Source organism: Microcaecilia unicolor, chromosome 2, assembly GCF_901765095.1.
Source record: "Microcaecilia unicolor chromosome 2, aMicUni1.1, whole genome shotgun sequence".
Taxonomy (NCBI): Eukaryota; Metazoa; Chordata; class Amphibia; order Gymnophiona; family Siphonopidae; genus Microcaecilia; species Microcaecilia unicolor.
The window spans coordinates 502,582,953-502,607,975 of NC_044032.1; the positions used below are offsets into that span (position 1 = coordinate 502,582,953).

The window sequence follows — 25,023 nt, forward strand, 5'->3', positions numbered from 1 at the left end:
TCCCCCTGACATGCCAGAACACCAAGTGGGCACTCTAGGGGGCACTGCAGTGGACTTCACAAATTGCTCCCAGGTGCATAGCTCCCTTACCTTGTGTGCTGAGTCCCCTAACCCCCCCCCCCCCCACAACCCACTCCCCACAACTGTACATCACTACCATAGCCCTAAGGGGTGAAGGGGGCACCTACATGTGGGTACAGTGGGTTTGTGGTGGGTTTTGAAGGGCTCACATTTACCACCACAAGTGTAACAGGTGGGGGGGATGGGCTTGGGTCTGCCTGCCTGAAGTGCACTGCACCCACTAAAACTGCTCCAGGGACCTGCATACTGCTGTCATGGAGCTGGGTATGACATTTGAGGCTGGTATAGAGGCTGGCAAAAAAATATTTTAAAAGGTATTTTTAGGGTGGAAGGGGGTTGGTGACCACTGGGGGAGTAAGGGGAGGTCATCCCCGATTTCCTCCGGTGGTCATCTGGTCAGTTCGGGCACCTTTTTGAGGCTTGGTCGTAAAAATAAAATGGACTAAGTAAAGTTGCCCAAGTACTCGTCAGGAACTCTCTTCTTTTTTCCATTATCGGTCAAGGATGCCAATCTGTTAGGCACGCCCCAGTCCCACCTTTGCTACGTTTCTGACACCCCCCCGTGAACTTTGGTCGTCCCTGTGATGGAAAGCAGTTGAGGACGTCCAAAATTGGCTTTTGATTAATGCTGATTTGGGTGACCCTGTGAGAAGGATGCCCATCTCCCAATTTGTGTCGGAAGATGGGCGCCCTTCTCTCCTCATGCGTCTTGTGGTGAAAACCTCATACAATTTTTGTCACTTTTCTCTGAATCACTTCAACTCTTTTTACATCCTTAGTATGATATGGCTTCAGAACTGAACACAATACTCCAAGTAGCCCCTAGTTGGGGAGTCATTGTATTTTATGCCTTCGAAGCTGCTTGAACTAGTAAGACATAATGTTGTCTCTATGAATTCCATATGGGAGGCTTTACAGACGCTCAACAATTCTTTTCTCAGAAGTTATTGAAACTTTTCCTATCCAGTTGAATCAGGTGTCTGGAGCTATCGCTGCTCTTGACAAAACTCTAGAACAACATACCAACCATACAGGATCTTTGGAGGCTAAGTTAGCTGACCTTCACATTACTAATATGGCTTTGTTAAAGGATAAGATATTCTATCTTCTTAAAAAAGAATTTGTTCTTTTTTAAGAAGATAGAATATCTGGAGATTCAAATCAGAAGGCAAAATCTTAGATTTGTGAATTTTCCCAAATCTCCTCTGATTTCACCATTTGATATGGAATGGAAATATTTTATTGAGATCTTGAAAATCTCTCCAGAGACTGTGCCACCACTTGTGCAGGCCCAGTATTCAACATTGGGGAATATGAAGAGTTCAGGGTGTCACCAGAAAGATCAAATAAACTTGACGGAGTTTCTTGAGTCATCTCTTGAAGGAGTGGCGTAGCTATGTGGGGTCATGGGGGCCTGGGCCCCCCAAATTCGCTCTGGGCCCCTGGTTGGCTGGCGGCTCACTCGTTCTAGTGAAATTGAGCAGTTCCACTAAAAGAAGCGTGCCAGACGTGAGGGGAAGAGAGAGCAGGGCAGGCAATGCAGCGGCACCGGAGACCAGCGCTGGACAAAGTCTTCAGTTGGCGAGGGTTGGGGACCCCCGCCAGCCAAGGTATTTGTGGCAGTGGTGCTTTAGCTGGTGGGGGTTGTGTACCCCCACCAGCCAAGATTACAGTGGCGGCAGTGGGTGGGGAGCAGCAGGGCGGTGGAGGAGGGGCGGTGGTGAGGCAGTGGAGGGGGAGTGGTTTTGGGGGGGCGGTGACCAAAATGTGCCCCCCCCCCACCTTGGGCTCTAGCCCCTCCCACCTCGAGGTCTGGCTATGCCCCTGTGACTTGAAGTTGTTACCCAAAAGAACAACTTTGTTGGTGACTTTTGTTTTAAAACCAGCCAGAAATAATATTCTTTCTTTCTACTTTTATTTTATGAATGAGATGTTTTTGGGAGCTAAAGTATGTGCTTTTCCTGATCTATCTAGAGACATGCAAAAAAAGACTCCAGGAATTTCTGGTATTATGACCCAGAGCCTTGGCTCTGGGTGTGAATTTTGTGCTAAAATTTCCTTGTCAATGTGTTTTGTTATGTGAGGGTAAAAGTTATTTGTTTATGATCATAAATCACTCTTGGACTTTATTGTGGCAAAAGAAGAGTTGAGGGCTAAGGTTTAATATCCGCAGTTGAGGGCTGGCTGTGGGGATTTAGTGGAGGATGTGTTCTTACTTAATTTGATTTTTTCTGTTTAGTTTAAATTTCCTGTTTCTTGGCTCATTTATGTTCTTTTATTGTGGACAGATTGTAAGATCGAATTATCCTGTTCATTTTTTTTTGTTTGTTTGTTGTTGCTTTTTTTCCTAGAGGTGTGAAAATTGCAGGGTTTGTTTCCTCCAATTTTTACTTGAAAATTCAAATAAATAAAAACTTAAAAAAAATAAAAAGGAGATAGAGCAGCTTTTAAACTTAAATGAGAGGGAATGCTGCCAGTCACTCAGGGGTGCATGGTTCTGTGTAGAGTATCTTTGAAGGATACTATTGAAACAGGACATTTAGGGAATCCCAATAGGGATGTTTCAAAAATGGTGAAAGAAAGCCAGGAATGTTTAAGGTGAGAACAGAGTAAAAGATGTGCATTACCCCCATCAACTTCTAAGCAGCTTGTAGATACAAGGAAAAAATACAGTTTGAAGTGTCTATATTCAAATACTAGAAGCCTAAAAAATAAAATGGGAGAGTTGGAGTACATAACAGTAAATATTTATTTATTTATTGCATTTGTATCCCACATTTTCCCACCTATTTGCGGGCTCAGTGTGGCTTAAATATAGATATAATAAGCACCTCAGAGGCCTGGTGGAAGGAGGTCAATTAATGGGACACTGTGGGGTCCTTTTACAAAGGTGTGCTAATGGTTTTAGTGTATGCTAAACGCTAGAGACACCCATAGAAATATATGGGCGACTCTAACATTTAGTGCATGCTAAAAACGCTAATGCACCTTTGTAAAAGGACCACTGTATTAACAGGGTACAAATTATATAGCAATGAAAAAGTGGAATTCTTACGTTATAGCTGTACTACCATCCTCCGAGAATTCAGCTTGTCTAAAGAGAGCTCTGCTAATCCCTGAAGCAGAGATTTGAAACACTGGCCATCATTGGTTTGGCGCAGTATGTCAGAGAATTGAGCTGCTGGAATCGCTGGGCAGAAGCACATGAAGCTGAAGTTGTGACCTGAATTGGCCACTGTTGGAAACAGGATACAGGGCTAGATGTCTGACCCAGTATGGCTATTCTTATGTTCTTATATTTGTGTCATCTGCAAAATGGCAAACTTTTCCTTCTAATCCTTCAGCAATTTCTCTCCCAAATATAATAAACAGAATCAGCCCCACTGTCAACCCCGAGGCACTCCACTACTCATCTTCTTTTTCACTGAGCAAATTCCATTTACCACCACCTCTGTCACTTATTGGTCAACCAGTTTCCAATCCAATTCACCCCTTTGGGTCCTAGTTCAGCCCTGTCATCTTATTTATGAGTCTTCTGTGAGGAACTGTATCAAAAGCTTTGCTGAAATCCAAGTAGAATACATGTAGCGCATATACTACTACTACTACTACTTAACATTTCTAGAGCGCTACTAGGGTTACGCAGCGCTGTACAAATTAACAAATAAGGATGGTCCCTGCTCAGAAGAGCTTACAATCTAAAGGACGAAATGTCAAGTTGGGGTAGTTGAGATTTCCTGAGAAGAGGTGTAGTGATTAGGTGCCGAAGGCGACATTGAAGAGGTGGGCTTTGAGCAATGATTTGAAGATGGGTAGGGAGGGGGCCCGGCGTATGGGCTCAGAGAGTTTGTTCCAAGCATGGGGTGAGGCGAGGCAGAAAGGGCGAAGCCTAGAGTTGGCGGTGGTGGAGAAGGGTACTGAAAGGAGGGATTTGTCTTGAGAGCGGAGGTTACGGGTAGGGACGTAAGGGGAGGTGAGGGTAGAGAGGTAAGGAGGGGCTGCAGATCAAGTGCATATCCTTTTTCCCGTTCTTTGGTCACCCTGTAAAACCATGTTGCCTCGGATCCTGCAATCCACTGGATTCTAAACAGTTAGCTATCTTTTCCTTCAGCAGCAGCTTCATTATTTTTCCTACCACCAATGTGAGGCTTACTGGCCTGTAGTTTCCCACTTCATCCATGTTCCTGCTTTTGTGAAGAGGGACCACATCTGCTGTCTCCAATACCAATGAGCTAAGACTCAGAGAGCAGAGAGCCAGAGGTCACAGATTCAAATCCCACAATAGCAGTTTGTAATTTTGTTTAATTTATTTTATTTTTTTTAATACTTCTATCAGATTGATTTTTAACCTGAGGAAATATGATAATATTTCATCCTATCCCAGTGCAGCAAAGAATTTTATTCAAGTCTGTCTAGTTTTTTGGGCCATTCATGGCTACTCTTCTAGTTACTGACTAGTTTGCTCCCCTATGGGTAGATTTTCTTTATGATTATATACTATGCTTATATTATGGTACATATCTCTAAAGGGGTTCGGTTTTCTAAAATAGCTAAGTCCATCTTTTCTAGCTTTGTGATTCCATATTGGAACTCGCTTCCTACTGCTATCAGAATTGATAATAATTATTCATCATTTCATTAAAAAATTAAGACTTTTTTGTTTCTATAAAGATGATTGGTCTGTAAATTTTTTTTCTTAATTTAATTTTAGATTGTACATGATTGTTTGATTGTATGATTTATATTTCAACATTTTTATTGATGAAGACAAAATTAACCACATCCAATATCTGGTTTAACCATAAAAACCATCATCAAACTTTCAAAATAGAAATACAATAATAAAGTCCATCATCAATCTTTTTGACCTTTTCTCCCATCCCCCCCTAACCCTCCCTCCTCCCCTCTGCTTTAATAATAACAGTTTTTATTGATGATAAATCAATACAAACAAATTCTCAACAGTAACCATACTTCCCTCTCTATCTCACCTCATACATTAGTAGAGTTTAACTCGTATAGACAGTCATCATTTTATACCCTACATATCCCCATCCTTATCTGTTCATCTTCATACATTTTGTTCTAAATATTCACACATATTCACGATGCAAAACAAACACAAGTCCCTTCCAAAGTAACACGTTAGAACATAACTCTTTAATATTATCACTGTTCTTTACCCACTATAACAGTCCCATCCCAACTACTCCCCTCCCCCCTCCCTCAGACTCTCTGCTCTTCCCCCCTTCCCCTCCATCCCAGTATGGTTACTGAAGTTCATAGGTTCTATGCATCTAGAACATTCTTAACACATTGCATCTAACATTAAGACCTTCATTAACATAACTGTATCATCAAAATCTCAGAGGCTTTTTATTGATCTTCCCCTTCCCCCCTCCCTTCTCATGCACTCTACCACTTAGCAATGATGTCTGACTTAACAATTAACTTCACGCTCTTTCCACTCTCGTTCAAGCATTCCAGCTACCCTAAAGTATTCAGGACTTGACTCCTTGCTCGTGGGGATATTTTATTTATATACGCCTTCCAAATTTTTATAAATCGCAGCCGCCTCTTTGGCGTGTTGCGGGCATCTTGCATTTCCCATAACATGAGCTCGTGCACCTTATTTCTCCAATACCAAAACGAGGGACCTTTATCTACAGTCCAACAGTTTAAGATGCATTTTTTCCCCAAAATACAGAGCTTACTAAGAAATATCTTTTCTTCAAGCGTTCCCTTATTCCATACCATCATAGAACTCAGTATCATCCCTTCAAAGGACAGGACCACTTGATGCCCCAGAACCCAGCTTATAAATCGGGAGAGAGCTGACCAAAACCCTTGTATCTCTCCACATTGCCACATGCCATGGTAAAATGAGGCACCCACTGTCGCACATTTAGGACACTTACTTGTTTCCACCGCCCCTGCGTACCAAGCCTGCTTCACCGAGAAATATGCCCTGTGTACAGTTCGAAAATGACATTCCTGCAATTCGGCACTGTTCACCACCCTCGCACCTCCCTGAAGCGCTGCTAGTATCTTCCCTTCTGCTATTCGACTTCCCACCTCCTGACTCCATCTTTCAGCAACCAACTTAACATCTCTTTTGGGTTGTTTCCCCTCCAGTACTTTATGAAACCAGGACACTGATATCTGTCCTGCTGCGTCCCCAGTCAGGAAGTCCTGGATTTCCTTTTCAAATCCTGGCAAGAGGCTTACAGTGGGGAGACTACGCACATAGTGAGAAAGTTGATAATAAGCTAATTTTGCTAACAATCCTCCCGAGTAGTGTTTCTCAAACTCAGAATAAGGCATTATTGTCCCGTCTTTTAATAAAAAATTCCCCAACAATATCACTCCCCGCTTCCCCAAATCTCTGAAAATTTTACTTTCCCGCCCCGGTGAGAACTCCCCATTACCAACAATGGGCAACATCACACTACTCTCTGCGCTATGCCCCCAAAGTTTGGTTATCACTTTCCATAAATGTCTTAAAGGCTGTAGCAGTAGACTGTGTTTAACCTGTTGAGGGAGATTTCCAGTTTTTGCGTGTATTAATTAATTAAGGTGCCAAGGACTAAAATACTTATTTTCTAACTGTAAATCTGTGTACGTACTCGTTCCTAAGATCCAGTCTCTTAAATGTCTTAGGAGACACGCTTGATTATATAGTCGCATGTCTGGCATACCTAACCCTCCGCTCCCTTGAGTCCCCCTAAGGTATTCCCATTAAGCTTTGCCTTCTTCCCTGCCCAACAAAATCTAGCTACCTGCCTCTGGTGCGCCCTCAAATCTTTTTTCCATAACCATAAGGGCAGTACTTGCAATATATATAACCATTTTGGAAACACCAGCATTCTATATAAATGAATCCTACCGCAAAGTGACAATGGTAGGGAGTTCCACTTGGCCAATTGCTCCCTCGTATCTCGCAATAACTTGGGAATATTAGCAGCATAGAGCTGCATAGGATCCAATGTTAATTGAATACCTAGGTATCTAAATGATCCTGTCGCCCACCGTAACGGGAACTGTACCCAGGCTTCCCTCCTTATCTCCTGACTCGCCAATGCCTCCGATTTCATCAAGTTTAAATGAAATCCAGAATAATCCCCGTATTCCTTTATGCTTTCCATAAGGTGTCTCAAAGAAGTCATGGGGTTCGTCAACAGGACTAATAGGTCGTCCGCAAATGCTGCTATTTTAAATTCCCTATCCTGGATATGGACTCCCGTTATATCAATATTGTTGCTTATCTCTCTTATCAGTGGATCAAGTGTTAAGACAAAGAGAAGTGGTGATAGAGGGCATCCCTGGCGCGTTCCTCGACCTATAGGGAACCAATCCGAGACTATACCATTTACCAGGATTCTCGCTTTAGGATCAGTATACAAAGTTTTAACTGCTTGCAGGAAGAATCCGCCTATACCATATGCTTTGAGTGTTTCAAAGAGAAATCCCCAATCCACCCTATCAAATGCCTTTTCGGCATCAAAACTAATTAACATTGTTGGTAACCCTTCCCGTCGTGTTTTTTCCAACGCTAAGATTATCCTCCTCATATTCTTTGCTATTTTCCTGCCCCTTACAAATCCCACTTGTGGGTGTTCTACTAAGGAGGGAAGGTATCTAGCCAGCCTATTAGCTAGCAATTTGGCCAAAAATTTTGCCTCCGAATTTAATAGTGAAATGGGCCTGTAAGATTCTGGGCATTGCGCCAATTTACCCGGCTTCAACAATACCGTTATATGGGCCTGATTCATATGTAGCGGCAGTAATTCTCGTTGGACTGATATGTTAAAGACCTCGGTCAATACTGGGCCAATTTCTGTCTGCAATAACTTGTAGAACTCATTCCTCAGTCCATCAGGACCTGGTGCCTTCCCTAAGGGGCTTTGTTTAATTACCCACATCACTTCATCTATAGTGATATCTGCATTCAGCACCCTCAGTTCCTCATCATCCACTTTGGGTAACTCAACACTAGCCAAATAAGCCGCACTAGGTGTGACCAGATCTTCCTGTGGTTTATATAATTTAGAAAAGAACTCTTTAAAGATTCCCGAGATTTCACTATCTTTATTTGCTAGTAATCCTTGGCGGTCTTTTAATGTAAGTATCTTCTGATAACCTGCTTTCCTACCCATGATCCGTGTGATTGTATGATTTAAACTGCACTGGATACCACTGGGGGAGTAGTACTACTACTACTTATCATTTCTATAGTGCTACTAGACATACGCAGATTAAATTAGATTAGATTAGCCCCCTAGGGATAGAAAAATACCTTCTGAGTCTTCTCTTACTCCTTCCAGAGGAGAACTGCTCAATCAGAGCACCTTTCTGTAACCTGCAATTGGAATTAGACATCCTCCATATTTTGGCCCCTCATTAGACCCACCCAAAACATGCCCAGACCACTCTCCCTTGCCATATAGAAGTACTGCAGCTTTAGAAGTCCATATTCTGGCTTTTTAAAATTGGGATTTGGATGGCTATGCAGTATGGACCTTTTTGAACAGTAGATTTCAATTGTTCATTCATAGAAAGTACAGAATCAATCCAAACCCCTGAGTATTTCAAGTAATTAACATTTGATTTTTTTTAATCATCAAGCAGAAAAAACTCAGGCATTACAGAAGAAGTTACCTTACCAGATAGAAACGGAATTTGAGATTTAGCCAAATTCAACTTAAGTCTATTTGCTGTAAGCCACGCCCTAATTAATTGAAGGCAAATACCCCAAAATTGAAAAGCCTTTTCAACAGTAGAAGTAATTGGAAAATAATAGGGTGGCTTGGTTCTCTCACTTTTAAAAGTGTGGCTAAGGGGGCATAGTCCTATGACCCACCTCCTCCCCCAATTCCTGTTTTAGCATACCTATAGTTCATTTTTATCAGGGAATCAAAAGAAAATGGCTTTTAAGTTTTTAGACTACATTTTATCACAGCAGTAGTGCCTGTAGCAGCGGACATTCAGACAGTTACCCTTGTCATATAATTTGATATCCTTGCTTTCAGCTCACGAGATCTGTTAGCATGGCTTAATACGGCCTACTGTCATAGGTACTTACACTATCCAAGTGAGGGTCTAGAACAGTAATAGTCCTAAAATTGTTTGGTACAATGTTATATATATATTACAAGTATTTTGTTTAACTCACAACCATTTCCTTCTTTTTCTCCAGAACGACCGATTATTCATTAAAGGTGGAAGAATCGTTAATGATGACCATTCTTTCTATGCAGATATGTACCTAGAAGATGGACTTATAAAGTAGGTTTTAAACCAGTACTAATCCACTACGCTGCTTGTAAAATTTTGATGCAATCTCCTTGAATGATTTACAATGCTGTCCTTATAGTTATATACATCCAATGATAGCAGAATAGCACAACACAGAGAAAAGAACAGAACATGAGGTTTACCACGTACGTGAAGCTCATGCAGAATCCATTTCCACCTCTGTATAGCAGCTGGATCTTGTGTTCCAATGACTGTGCCCTGGTAGAGTGTTACTAAATGCATTCTAGTGGCACATTTATATATACAGGGCTGATAGTTTAAACACTGTAGAATCCGTGGGCAATCCTTAGACAATATGGGGTATCTGAGACAGCAAAATCACTTCTTAGCTTCACAGTTGGACTGTATGCTTTCCCTTGGCTGCCTATGGATCTCCATGCGTATGTACTGTTTAAAATGACTTGTTTGATATTTCAAATTATTTTTAGCCAAGCCTCAATACACTTGGTGAAATTAATTAGAATTTTACAATCTATTAGTCAGGGCCGGCTTAACCATTGTATCAGGTGAGGCGTTAGCCCAGGGCAATGAAGATTAAGGGCACCAAAATACCTAGCCTCTGAGCTCACCTGGTCCATAGATTAAGATTTTTATTTTCCTCTCCCTGCCCCCATCCAGTCTCTACCTTTCTCTTCCCTTCCCCCCTACTCCCCCCCCCCCCCCCCCCCCGCAGGTCTGGCACTGCTCTCTCACTTCTCTCCTGCCTCCTGTGATGGAATTTCCTGAGGTGGGATGCAGCAGTGGAAAGACCCAGGGGCTGGCTGAAGGCAGCCTGTTGTACTGCTGCTGCTGCTGCTGGTGAATGACATAAACTTTACAGGGGGAGAAAGAGAGGTAAGGGAGTAGTGCTGGACCCACAGGGAGGGGGACAGAGGAGGGGGAAAGAGAGACTGGACTGGGGAGGGGAGAAATGCCAGCAAAATGGAGGAAGAGATGCTGAACCCACAGGGAGGGAGGGAGTGCTAGAAGCAATGTGATGGGATGGGATGGGATGGGTGAGGGGGAGGGGGGCGCCATCAAAGCAACTTAGCTCAGGGTGCCACTATCTCTTGAGCCAGCCCTGGTGCATTCATCGATCTCTGAAAGCCAATAGACCATCACGATTACATGATCATAGTTTATTACTGTTTCCATATTTAAAAGGTTCTTTGCTTTAAAAGAGCATGGGGCAGTTCATTCTCTTTCAGGCAATTTTACTATGCAGAGTTGAAGCATTCCAAATGAGATCTTTGTCTTCTTATGCTTTATTTCAAAAACATCTAAAAACCTATCTTTTCTAAAATACCTAATAAAAGATTATTACTGAATGTCTTTATTGTCCCTATCTTTTAAATTTTAATTCTCAATGAATGCATTGGTTCTACTAATTGTATGCCACTGAAAACCTCTTCCAAGATTATGAGGTCTATAAAAGCCTTAGATTAGATCCCCTAAAAAGGGTTCACTACAGTTTACAACAAGTCAACAACAGTATACAATAAAGAAGAATAACAATTACAACAATAAAATTGTAATCATCAAACAGGAATGTTTTCAGTTTCCTCCTAAATACAATATAGAAGGATTCAAGATGCACTGGAACAGGTAAAGTATTTCAAATGGAGTAATAATAACAGTGAATAATGAATAAAAAATTGTACAAAACAGACACTTTTCACACATGGAGAACAAAGAACCAATAATCGTAACTGTATTGAGTAGGCAAACAGTAAGGAAGGCATCTAATGCTAGCCTGCCATGTGATTGCAGCCTGGAACAGAACAGAGGGACTTTGTTGTTGAGGTGAGTGTCAAAGAGGGGGGTGTCCCCCTCTCAGAAGATTTGTTGAGCAATACCCATGCTCAGAGACCACTTGTGTAGTTGCACCACCCTGCTCAGTCTATCAACTAGGCTGTTGTCTTTCCCTGTCAGGTACGTGACTCTGAGCACTGTGCCATGGTTGGAAGCTCAATGGTACATCCTGACCACCTCCCAACACAAGATATCGTGCCTCCCTGCTTGTTGACACAGTATATCACAACCTGATTGTCCATATGGATGAGGATAATTCGGTGCATTCATCGATCTCTGAAAGCCCTTAGAATTGCCCAGATGGCTCATAGCTCCAGGAGATTGACCTGAAGTTGTTGCACCTGAATGAACCAGTGACCCTTGGTGTGAAACCTGTCTAATAGAGCACCTCAAGCCAGGTTGGATGCATCTATTGTCAGTGTGTTGTGCGAGGGAGAAACTTGGGATGGAAGTCCCATGACCAGATTGATCCAAACTGTCCATCATAAGAATAGGAATGAAAGAAATTATGTCCACTAGGTTTCCTAAGGCCTGACACCACTAGGAAGTTAGGGTCCACTGAGCCTCTCTCAAATGAAGACATGCCAATGGCATGACATGCACTGTAGAGGCCATGTGGCTCAACAACCTCAAAATCTGCTGAGCTGTGACCTGCTGCCTCTGGCAGATTTGTACACCATTAGTGATCAATGCCTTTGCTCTGCCCCCCTCCCAAAGCAAGGACCACATTTGAACCATGTCTAGCAGGGCTCCAATGGTGGCATTGAGCTTCCAACCATGGCATGGTGACTCTGAGTGCCATGCCATAGTTGGAAGCTCAATACCACATCCTGACCACCTCCTGACACAAGATCCTATGTCTCCATGCTTGTTGACATTGATAGGAAAGACTAAAGGAGAATATGAAGAAAAACTTGCTGTGGAGACAAAAACTCATAGTAACACCTTTTTCAGGTACATCAGAAGCAGAAGGCCTGAGAGGAAATTTGTGGAACTGTTAGATCATGAAGGAGCAAAAGGTGAACTCAGTGAGGACAAGTCTATAGCAGAAAGATTGAATGCTTTGCTTCGGTTTTTACAGAAGATGATGTAAGAGATCGACATGTACCAGAGATGGTTTTCAAGTGTGACAATCGGAGGAACTAAAAGAAATCTCGGTGAACCTGGAAGACATACTGAGCCAAATCGACAAGTTAAAGAGTGATAAATCACCTGGACCAGATGGTATACACCCCAGGGTTTTGAAAGAACTCAAACATGAAATTACTAATCTGCTGTTAGTGATCTGTAACCTGTCATTAAAATCGTCCATAGTACCTGAGGAGTAGAGGGTGGCCAATATAATTCCGATTTTTAACAAGGGTTCCAAGGGTGATCCGGGAAATTATAGATCAGTAAGCCTTATTTCAGTGCCAGACAAATAGTGGAAACTATATAAAGAATAACATTATGGAACATGTAGACAAACAAGGATTAATGGGATAGAGTCAGCATGGGTTCAGCCAAGGGAAGTCTTGCCTCACAAATTTGCTTCATTTCTTTGAAGGCGTGAATAATGGTGAGCCAGTTGATGTAGTGTATCTAGATTTTCAGAAAGCTTTTGATAAAGTTCCTCTTGAGAGATTCCTGAGAAAATTAAAGAGTCATGGGATAGGTAGCAATGTCCTTCTGAGGATTAGGAATTGGTTATTGGAAAGAAAACAGAGTGTAAGGTTAAATGGCCATTTTCTCATTGTAGGAGGGTGAATAGTGGACTGTCACAGGGATCTGTACTGGGACCAGTGCTATTTAACATATTTATAAATGATCTGGAAATTGGAACTATTAAGATGATTAAATTTGCAAATGACACAAAACACATGCAGATTATGAAAATTTGCAGGAAGATCTTAGGAAACTGGGAGACTGGGCATCCAAATTCCAGTTGAAATTTAATGTGAACAAATGCAAAGTGAAGCACATTGGGAAGAATAATCTGAATCATAGTTACCTGATGGTAGGGTCCATCTTAGGAAACAGCACTCAAGAAAAAGATCTAGGTGTCATTGTAGACAATGTACTGAAATGTTATGCCCAGTGTGTGGTGGAGGCCAAAAAAGCAAGCATGCTCTGAATTATTAGGAACGGGATGCAAAATAAGAGCAAAAATATTATAATGCCTCTGTATTGCTCTATGGTGTGACCTCACCTTGAGTATTGTTCAATTATGGTCACCATATCTCAAAAAAGATGTAACAGAATTAGAAAAGGACCAAACAAGAGCAACCAAAATGATAAAGGGAATGGAATTCCTCCCATATGAGGAAAGGCTAAAGAGGTTAGTGCTCTTCAGCTTAGAAAAGAGGTGGCTGAGGAGGGGATATGATTGAGGTCTATAAAATCCTGAGTGCTGTAGAATGGGTAAAAGTGAATCAATTTTTCACTCTTTCAAATAGTACAAAGACCAGGGGATACTCGACGAAATTACTTGGAAATGCTTTTAAATCAAATAAGAGGAAATAGTTTTTCACTCAAAGAATAGTTAAGTTCTAGAACTCATTGCCAGAGGATGTGGTAACACTGATTTGTGTATCTGGGTTTAAAAAAGGTTTGGACAAGTTTCTGAAGAAGAAGTCCATAGTCTGTTATTTAGATGGACATGGGGGAAGCCACTGTGTAGCTCGGGATTGGTAGCATGGAATGTTGTTACTAACTGAGTTTCTGCCAGGTACTTGTGACCTGGATTGGCCACTGTTGGAAGAAGGATACTGGGCTAGATGGACCATTGGTCTGGCCCAGTATGGCTATTCATATGTTCTTACATCATAAGCTGATTGTATGGATGAGGATAATTTGGTGCATTCATTGATATCTGACAGCCTTTAGAGTGTTCCAAATATCTCATAGCTCCAGGAGAATGATATGAATTTGTTGCATCTGACAGTAGGCACTGGGGGTGAGCCGGTTCAGGCAGTACCTGATGCAGGAGCGAGTACTTTACATATCTCTTGTTAGGTACATACCCTATGTGAAATTTTCTAAGTGTAATCTGCTCTGTAATTTACAAACAATTCTTTCCAAAGACAGGAAGGAAGTAGAACCAGAGGATATGAATTGAGGTTGCAGGAAGGCTGACTCAGGAATAATATCAGGAAGTACTTTCTCATGAAGAGGGTGGTAGATGCCTTGAATGTCCTCCTGTAGGAGGCGGTGGAGATAAAAAATGGTAATGAAATTCACAAAATGCTTGGGATAGACACAAAGGAATTCTGTATAGAAATCATGAAACCAAACAAGCTTAGCGGTGATTAGATGGCAGCACCAGTAATTGGGAATCAAAGCCAGTGCTGGGCAGACTTCTATGGTCTGTGCCCTGATCATGGCTGGACAGATTCAGTTTCAGTAACTGGAGAACAAGACTATTGCCTGGCAGACGTCTACAGTCTGTGCTCCAAAATGGCAAGGACAAATCAAGATCAAGTATACATATGTAGCATCACATCATTCCTTGTACTATGAATTTATCTTGTTGGGCAGACTGGATGGACCATACAGGTCTCTATCTGCCGTCATCTTCTATGTTACTAAGTTAATGAATTCCAACAGTTGTGCGGGAATGAAGTGGGACTTTGGACAGTTTATGGTCAATCCTAGAAGCTCTAACATCTGAATGAATCTCTGCATTGATTCCTGAGTTTCATTATAGAATGTGCTCTTGACTAGCCAATCATGCTGGTAGGGAAAGATGTATACTTCCAGGTTGCATAGATACACAGTGACTACAGCAAGGCACTTGGAAAAGATCCAGCAAGCAAACATGAGGCCAAAAGGGAAGACGCAATACTGGAAATGATCATTCTCCACTTGAAATCTGAGATACTTCCTGTGACTAGGACATATCTGTATATGGGTGTAAGCATCCCTTAAGTCCACAAGAACATAGTGGAGTGGAGGAGTGGCCTAGTGGTTAGGGTGGTGGACTCTGGTCCTGGGGAACTGAGTTCAATTCCCACTTCAGGCACAGGCAGCTCCTTGTGACTCTGGGCAAGTCACTTAACCCTCCATTGCCCCAGGTATAAGTAAGTACCTGTATATGTAAGCCGCATTGAGCCTGCCATGAGTGGGAAAGCGAATGGTACAAATGTAACAAAAAAACATAAGAATAGCCATACTGGGGCAGACCGATGGTCCATCTAGCCCAGTATCCTGCTTCCAACAGTGGAAAATCCCAGGGATTGCAGAAGCTTTCCCCATTTCTATCTCAATAGCAGACTAGGGTATCTCCAGGAACTTGTCTAAACCTTTTTTAAACCCAGATACGCTAACCACTATTACCACATTTTCTGGTGACAAGTTCCAAAGCTTAATTATTATCATGTAGCTTCACTGAGTGACCCCTAGTCTTTTTGAAAGAATAAACAATTGATTCATGCTTACCTGTTCTATACCTCTCAGGATTTTGTAGACCTTTTTCACATCTCCCTCAGCCCTCTCTTTTACATGCTGAAGAGCCCTACACTCTTAAGCCTTTCCTCGTATGAGAGGAGTTCCATCCCCTTTATCATTTTGGTCACCCTTCTTTGAACCTTTTCTAATTATGCTATATATATTTTGAGATACGGTGACCAGTGTTGAACACAATATTCAAGTGAGGTCACACCATGGAACGATACTGAGGCATTATAGTATTCTTTGTCTTATTTTCTATCCTTTTTCTATTAATTCCTAGCATTCTGTTTGCTTTTTTTGGCTGCCGCTGAAAACTGGGCAAAAGATTTTAGCATATTATGCATGATGAAAATGAGATCTTTTACTTAGGTGCTGGCTCCTATGGTGGAACCTAAGATCAGGTAATTATGATGTAGATTATTTTTCCCAATGTGCATCACTTTGCATTTTTCTACATTAAACTTCATCAGTCTTCCAATTTCCTAAGGTCTTTCTGCAATTTTTCACATCTGCAAATTTAATTACCTCACTCGTCATTCCCATTTCTAGATCATTTATAAGCATTTTAAATTGCACTGGTGCCAGTACAGATCCCTGCAGTGGATGGGAGAGAGAGAGAGAGAGAGAGAGAGAGAGAGAGAGAGAGAGAGAGAGAGAAATTAGACAAGATTGGATGGGTGGGGAGGGAGAGAGAGAGTGACAGAGAGAGATAAAATGGGGGAGAGACAGAGACTATGGTCTGGGGGGAAAGAGAAATTAGGCAAGACAGGATGAGAGGGGAGGGGGAGCGCAAGAGTGACAGAGAGAGATGGGGAGATATGGATAAAGAGGGAGAGACAATGGCTTGGGAAAGTATGAGAAATTGGTCAAGACTGGATAGGTGGGGACATAGGTTAAAAGGTGAAGTAAAAGAGGCTATTACAGCCAGAAGATTGTCCTTCATAGAATGGAAAAAGCATCCAAATGAAGAAAATAAGAAGCAACATAAACACTGTCATGTCAGATACAAAGCATTAATTAAGAAGGCTAAAAGAGAATATGAAAAGAAACTTGCCGCAGAGGCTAAATCTCACAGTAACAACTTTTTCAGGTTCATCAGAAGCAGAAAGCCTACGAGGGAATCCATGGGACTGTTAGATCATGAAGGAGCAATGGGGCGCTCAGAGAGGACAAGGCCATAGTGGAAAAACTGAATGAATTCTTTGCTTCTGTCTTTATGGAAGAAGATATAAAAGATCTGCCTGTACTGGAAATGGTTTTCAAGGGTGATGATGCGGAAAAACAGAAAGAAATCTCAGTGAACCTGGAAGATGTAGTGAGCCAAATTGACAATTTAAAGAACCCTTGGACCTGGACCGGATGGCATATATCCAAGGGTACTGAAAGAACTCAAGCATGAAATTGCTGATCTGCTGTTAGTAATATGTAACCTGTCATTGAAATTGTCCATAGTACCTGAAGATTTCTGACGCCGATTTTTAAAAAGGGTTCTAGGGGTGATCTGGGAAATTACAGACCAGTAAGCCTGATGTTGGTGCCAAGCAAAATAGTGGAAACTATATAAAGAATAAAATTACAGAACACATAAACATAGTTTAATGGGACAGAGTCAGCATGGGTTCAGCCAAGTGAAGTCTTGCCTCACCAATTTGCTTCATTTCTTTGAAGGCATGAATAAACATGTGGATAAAGGTGAGCTGTTTGATGTAGTTTATCTAGATTTTCAGAAAGCTTTTGATAAAGTTCATCATGATAGACTCATGAGAAAAATAGGGCCCCTTTACTGTAATGATTAGATCGGCCTCACCTGTTTGGGCAGTGGAAGCCAGGGGCTTTTTGCTATCCTGGACAGAATTGCAAATCCCCTCTAGATACTTAATTACCCCAACCCTGTATCTGCTCATGGCAGTTCAGCACAGACTAAGCTGTAGCTAGGTCTGTAATTAGAAAGGAATCCAGTATTCAGTAGATATAATAAGATAGTTTATTACAATCTTACCAATGGTAGTACAGGCAAGTCAAGCATTCACATAATGGAGCAGCACATCATGGCACGTCCTCTCTCTCTAGCCTTCTGGAGTCTTCCTTCTCTGTTCTTCTTCTGATCTAATACCCCTCAGACTGCTGCTTATATACAGTTTTGACCTCATTGATTCCAATGGACCCCAGTCTGTCTCACCAGGGCTCTTGGTTCTTATCAGTTTATCAGAATGACTTCACATGTTCCCAAACCTTCCTCTAGCCCCCCCTTTGGATGTTCTCACCCGGGGTGCAGCTGACCCAGTACTATCTCTACATAACCATAGCAACTCTTGCTCATGATGTCTTACAGGTGCCAGTCCCAGAGCAAAAGCCCCCCCCCCCCCTTGCCAGCTCAGCACTTGCTACAGTGAAATGTAACTGTGTCAAAAGTGATCTCTGATTTTTACAAGCTAGCTCTCTTTTGTATCAGAGGTGATTTTTTGATTTCAAAAGGCCTAGCTCTTAGCCTGGGCCATTGGCCTGTATTTTACTGAGAGCAAGGGCTAGCATAACTTTTCATTACCAAGCTGTGGCAAAAGGGAGCCTGTGCTGGCATCGGTGTGTGTTCATGTTGCGTGCTGAGGCCCCCTTTTACTGCAGTTGGTAAAAGGGTCAAGAAATGGCCACGTGGCAAGTAAAGCACTTGCCATGTGGCCATTTGAGGGGGGAGAGCCCTTACTGTCATCCATTGAGGTGGTGGTAAGGGCTACCGCACTAACCTGGCAGTAACTGGGCAGCACGTGGCACTGCCTGATTACCGCCGGGTACACCCACCAGCTTATTTTTGAAAGAGAAAGACGCCCATATTTCGACCCAAATCGGGAGATAGGCGTCTTTCTCCCGTGGGCGAACAAATCGGTATAATCGAAAGCCGATTTTTGTCGTCTTCAACTACACTCTGTCGCAGGAACGAACAAAGTGGATGGGGGCATGTCGGAGGTGTGGTGAAGGCGGGACTGGGGCGTGGTTATCGGCCGAGGACAGATGGGTGTCTTTAGCTGATAATAGAAACAAGAAGGACGTTTTTGACGAGAATTTGGTCTGCTTTATTTGGACCCTTTTTTTTCAGGTCCAAGTCCCAAAAAAGTGCCCCAACTGACCAGATGACCACCGGAGAGAATCGGGGATCACCTCCCCTGACTCCCCCAGTGGTCACTAACCCCCTCCCACCAAAAAAAACCCACTTTACAAACTTTTTTTCCCAGCCTGTATGCCAGCCTCAAATGCCGTACCCCACCTCCATGACAGCAGAATATGTTCTATCCTCTGACAGCCTTTCCCTGGTTCTGATGTGGCTCTCGGGTGAGTGTGACACCTTTTCTGTTATGCGCACTGCAGAGTCACATCAGCAATGCATTGTGGTGGGTGTAGGGTATTGGGCTCCATGATTCCACTAGCTTGTGTTAAATGCTCACGATGTTGGTAGTTGGTAGGCTCTACTCCCATGGTGCTTTTCCCTATGCTTACTGGGTCAGAGTGTGCCCTGTTTTGTTTCTGGTAGTCCATGAGATAGTGGCCATTTTTGTAAGCCAGTTTTAGCTCCCTTTCATGTGTTACCCACGTTACTGAAAGTGGGCATTGTACAGCATTCTGACAGCTCTGTCCTACTGCTAATCTCAGTACCAGGGTGACTCTTTGCCAGTGGGGCACAACCTCTGATCTGCAGTTAACTGTGAGTAAACATGCTTATTCCAATAAAGGACGTTTTCGGAGATATTAGTCTTCAGGTGTCAACTGGTGTGCCAAGGTTCTACAGCAGCAACAAGTCCTAGAGGCCTGTGTGTATGCAGGTCCCTGGAGCACTTTTAATGGGTACCGCAGTGCACTTCAGGCAGGCGGACCCAGGCCCATCCCCCCCCCTACCTGTAATACTTGTTCTGGTAAATGGGAGGCCTCCAAAACCCACTGTACCCACATGTAGGTGCCCCCTTCACCCCTAAGAGCTATGGTAGTGTTGTACATTTGTGGGTAGTGGGTTTTGGGGGAGGGGGTTGGGTGCTCAACACCCATGGTATGGGAGCTATGCATGTGGGAGTTGTTGCTGAAGTCCACCACACGGACCTCTAGGGTGCCCAGTTGGTGTCCTGGCATGTCAGGGGGGCCAGTGTACTACAAATCCTGGCCCCTCCCACGACCAAATGGCTCGGATTAGGACTTTTTGAGCTGGCCGGTTTTAGTTTCCATTATCGCTTAAAAAAAAAACCCGCCAAGCTCAGAAACGAACAAATCCATGGCATTTGGTCCGTACAAACCGTATTTTCGAAACAAAAAAAAGACGTCCATTTTTTTCGAAAATACGGTCTGTCCCTCCTCTTCACGTACCCATTTTCGGACATAGATGCCCATGGAGATAGGCGTTTGCGTTCGATTATGCCCCTCCCAGTGCTACAAAAATAAAATATTTTTGGATCGCTGGATATGACAGCGCGCTGGGGGTGGGAAGAACCGCCAGGCTGCTGCGGTAGCCCAGCGGTACTTTCTGTTTAGTGAGCGGTAAGCCCATGTTGTGCTTACTGCTGCTTTGTAAAAGAGGCCCTTAAAGATTCATGGGATAGGAGGCAAGGTTCTGGTGTGGATTAGGAATTGGTTATTGGACAGAAAACAGAGGGTAGGGTTAAATGGTCATTTCTCTGAATGGAGGAAAGTGAACAGTGGAGTGCTGCAGGGATCAGTGCTATTTAGCATATTTATAAATGATATGGAAATCAGAACGATGAGTGAGGTGGTTAAATTTGCAGATGATACAAAACTATTCAAGGTTGTTAAAACACGTGCAGACTGTGAAATATTGCAGGAAGACCTTAGGAAATTGGAAGACTGGGCATCAAAATGGCAGATGAAATTTAATGTGGACAAATGAAAGTGATGCACATTGGAAAGAATAATCCGAATCATAGTTAGCTGATACTATGCTCCACTTTGGGGGTCAGCACTCAAGAAAAAGATGTAGGTGTTGTTGTAGATGAGCTGAAATCTTCTGCTCAGTGTGCGGCAGCAGCCAAAAAAAACAAACAGAAATTATTAGGAAAGGGATGGTGAAAAGACCAAAAATAATATAATGCCTTTCTATCGCTGCATGGTGCAACTGAACCTTGAGTATTGCATTCAGTTCTGGTCGCTGTATCTCAAAAAAGATATAGTGGAATTAGAAAAGGTTCAAAGAAAAACAACCAAAATGATAAAGGGGATGGAAAGGCTAAAGAGCTTAGGGATATTCAGCTTGGAAAAGAGACGGATGAGGGGAGATATGATTGAGGTCTACAAAATTCTGAATGGTGTAGAATGAGTAGAAGTAAATTGATTTTTTACTTGTTCCAAAAGTACAAAGACTAGGGGACACTCAAGGAAGTTACATGGAAATACTTTTAAAACAAATAGGAGGAAATATTTTTTCACTCCATGAATAATTTAGCTCTGGAACTCTTTGCCGGAGGATGTAGTAACAGCAGTTAGCATATCTGGAGTTAAAAAAATGTTTGGACAAGTTCCTGGAGGAAAAGCCAATAGTCTGCTATTGAGACAGACATGGGGAAGCAACTGCTTGCCCCAGGATTGGTAGCATGGAATGTTGCTGCTAATTGGGTTTCTTCCAAGTTCTTCTGACCTGGCTTGGCCACTGTTTGGAAAACAGGATACTGGGCTAGATGGACCATTGGTCTGATCCAGTATGGCTACTTTTATGTTCTTATAGGAGTCAACTTTTCAAAATGATTGAGGATGCTAAACCCAATAGAAATTACTCCTCCCTGGACACAGTCAATGGTTTGCTGAATATTGGGGTGTTCAAGTACCCACAGCACCTACAGAACAGGAACAGATCAGTGTTGGAGTTGGTTATAGTGGAAGAGGTGAAGAAGACAGAAGAGAAAAAAATGACACACGGCAGGAGACCCTTGGAAAGAGAATCAAAAGGAGACAGGAAAGCAGTAACCAGAGACAGAGACCAACAAAATGAGAAAAATTAAATGGCCAGACAGCAAAGGTAGAAAAAAATAATTTTATTTTTAATTTAGGATGAAGTAATGCAGTTGCTGTGTTAGTCCACTTTAAAAGTTAATAAATATAGATAAAAGAAAAAACAAAAAATAAGGTAACACCTTTATATCAGACTATATACATTCGTTGACTAACCTTTGGAGACCAAAACTGCCTACTTCAGGTCGGGACAGTATGCTAGTATAATATGGTATGCTTGTCCTGACTTGTGGAGGGAGGTTTTTGCCTCCAAAAATTAGTCAAAAAATGAAACAAGTTAATCCAATAAAAATTTGTCATCTTTTTTTCTGTTTTTGTTTTATTTGTTAATTTTTAATGTAACAATATGTAAGTTTTTGAAATTTACATCTGCTCTCTTTATATTTTGCATGGTACAAATGGATATGTCACTCTTTCTTTGGTTTTGCACTGTATGCAGAGTATGGCTTCTTGAGGGTTCAGTTTAATTTTTGTCTAGATATTTCTATTTTTAGTTAGTGGTTACTTATTCTGTACTTCATGAGGGACTACCTCTGTTCATATGTGAAAAAGGCTGGGTTTTCTGTTAACATCAAATGTCTGTGTGGCACTGATCTGTACTAATTCAGCTTTGTTTGCTTTCCAATAGGTGTATTAATGAACTTCTGCTTACTGCAATGCTCAGGGAGCACCTTGTGTGACCCCCTGGAAATTTGCTTGTAAACATATTAGATTCTGTGGTCCAACTTGTTAAGAATACTTTTTACTTTGTAGTAAAAAAGTAGTTTAAAGAGCTGTACTTTATTACTTTTACTTAAGGGATTTTTTTTTATAAGACTTTGTACTTTTACTTCACTACTTTTGAAGCCAGTACTTTTAAAAAGTAATGAACCCATCTCTTTAGGACTGTATGTGGGCCATGAACATAGAGCCCTGTTAAACTTACCCACTGAGGTGATCGCCCTACAACTCTTAGCTTACTTGAGAGCAGATTTGACCACCATGGAATGGTGAGGCAAGTGTGGCTTTTTGAATCTGGGAGCCTTCTGGACTCTGCACATAGAGGTACAGGCTGCACAGAGAGAGAGGGGTCTCCCAATTCTTCATCTGTGCAGTATAAAGGATGCCATGCATAGGCACTGTCATGGCTTCCCTAGGAGGATTCACATAGGCAATGACATCCAACATCTTGGCCCTGGGCTCGTCCTCAACATCAAATCAAACAGGATGGTCCTAGCCATCTCCCTCAAGAAGCTGACAAAGTAGAGTTCCTCTGGTGGGGAATTTCTCCTTTCCTGAGATGGGAAGGGGTCTGACAGGAGACCCAAGGAGTCCTCCTCCACGATCTTTTCTGGTTCAACTTCAGATGCCCAAGAGCAGTCTGAGTCAGGTTGAATCTGTGTTTGCTTCAGTGCACTGGACCCAGTCTATACTCTGAGCAAGAGTTCTGAGGGACAGGTCCTCTGCTGGACACTGGGGAAGCTTTCAGTGGGCTAGAGAGGAGCACCACTTCTTCCAATGCCACCCATGGAGGCACTGGTATCGATAACCAGGCAATGGACAGGGCATGAGCCTCAAGGATTAGTTGTGGTGGAGCCATGGTCGGCATCAAGGGTTCGGCATCAAACCGAGCTAAGATCCTCTCCATCTCTTCCTGCAAAAGAGCACAGAGCCACTCTTGGGGGCAGGCATTGACAAAGGCAGGGCCAGTGTCAGTACAGTGACAGTCTGCAAAAATGTTGAAGCTGAATTGAAAGGCTGGTCCCAGCTTTGAGGATACTGGCACTTCGGCACTGACTCGATGGAGGGGTGTGGTCCTCTCTGCTCCAATGCTTCTCAAGTACCGGCAGTGCTGCTGACCCAGAGCTCCTGCCACTGTGCTTCGAGTGGGACCGATGTCAATGCTCGATGCATGACATTGATTTCCCTCAATGCCAAAGAGGTTGATGTTGAAACCTGACATGTCCTCAGTGTTAGGTCTGATGCAGGTTGATCCAACTGGGCCCTACCAGTGCCTGATGTCAAGGCAGGGTAAATCCTCCACAATGGCAGCACTCCCCCTAATGTCTGATGCAGCTCAACCAGCTATGGGGACAGATACCTATGATGCTGAAATTGATGGACCAGACTTACTTAGATGCACCAAAAAGATTCTCGTACTGGGCCTCTCTACATTTATTGTTCTTTTCTGCATTTTAAAACAATGGTGACAGAGGCCATATGGTCAGGTCCTAGGCACAGCAAGCACCAGTTGTGAGTATCAGTCACAGGAATGGTCTTGCTGCACCTAGTACACTTCTTAAAACCACTTGGAGTTTTAAGCAAAATTGGAGGGAAAATAGCTGAAGTGAAATGAAACATCTCAATTGTATTATTAACATTTTTATTAAACAAAAGATATCCAACTGGACGCTCAGGCCTATGGGGGGTTGTAGGAGCCACATCAAAATGAAAGGAAGCTAAAACAGACTGTAAAAAATCTAAAACATTAAAAGGGGGCACACAAAATAGAGAAGAAAAAAAAACAAAACTAAAAAATGTCCTATGGACCACCAAAAACTGTAATAATAGAAGATGCACTGAGGAGAGCCAAACAAGACACAACTGCTCTGCTTTGTGGAAAAATGAAGAATGCTGGTCCCGCACGCTCCTCATATCGGGTGGGAAGGCATCTGTGCATTCATGGTGTAGCCCTGCCAAAAGTTTCAGAAGTTATTAGAATGTTGGGTAGCATACATGCAGGGCTCCATCAGACCCAGAATGGCATTTCGTATGTTCTTTTGGCCTGAGTCTTTTTATTAAGTAGGGTGGTGGGTGCATGGAATGGACTTCCGGTTGAGGTGGTTGAAACAAACTATAAAAGAGTTCAAGGAAGCATAGAAGATCCTTAGTTACAGAGGAGTGAACAGGGAGACAGATCAACTAGAAGTGACACAATGGAGCAGGAATTAAACTGGGCAGACAAATGGACTAATGGTCCTTATCAGCCATCATATTATCTGTTTCGTTGGTTTTACTTTTGAGGCCAAAAGGGCAATAATTGCATTTTGCTGTCTAATATGATTTCTTGCTTTACACTTAGACTATTACAGCTTAGGTCAAGCCGATGCAGGATTGTGCAATGCCAGACAGAATACCTGGGTCTGATTATAGATCTGGATCATGCTGCTCAGACTTACAGGAACTAAGCATGATATTGAACAAGGTTCCTATTCTATTAGAAGTCCATAAGAACAAAAGGAAGCTCCCAGGCACAACATCCTGCCCCTTCCTCATCAACCCAGCAATTTCATTATTTTTATTTTTATTTCAAATGTTCTTTAATAATTTCCTACTGAGGTTAATAGAATTCAGCTGCCACATTGGAGTAAATTCTATATGTGGTACCTAAAAAATTGGTGCTGAAAAAAAATTGCTCAATTCTATTCTATA

General features: G+C 42.4%; 1 protein-coding gene across 2 annotated transcripts in view; it reads left to right on the forward strand.

The window, feature by feature from the left end:
• CRMP1 (collapsin response mediator protein 1) overlaps positions 1-25,023 on the forward strand; it is a 118,764-nt gene that overhangs the window by 32,814 nt on the left and 60,927 nt on the right. For both annotated transcript variants that reach the window (XM_030192594.1, XM_030192593.1), the window contains one exon: positions 9,278-9,366. In XM_030192594.1, coding sequence (XP_030048454.1) covers positions 9,278-9,366 — 89 coding nt within the window. The remainder of the gene's footprint in view (positions 1-9,277; positions 9,367-25,023) is intronic.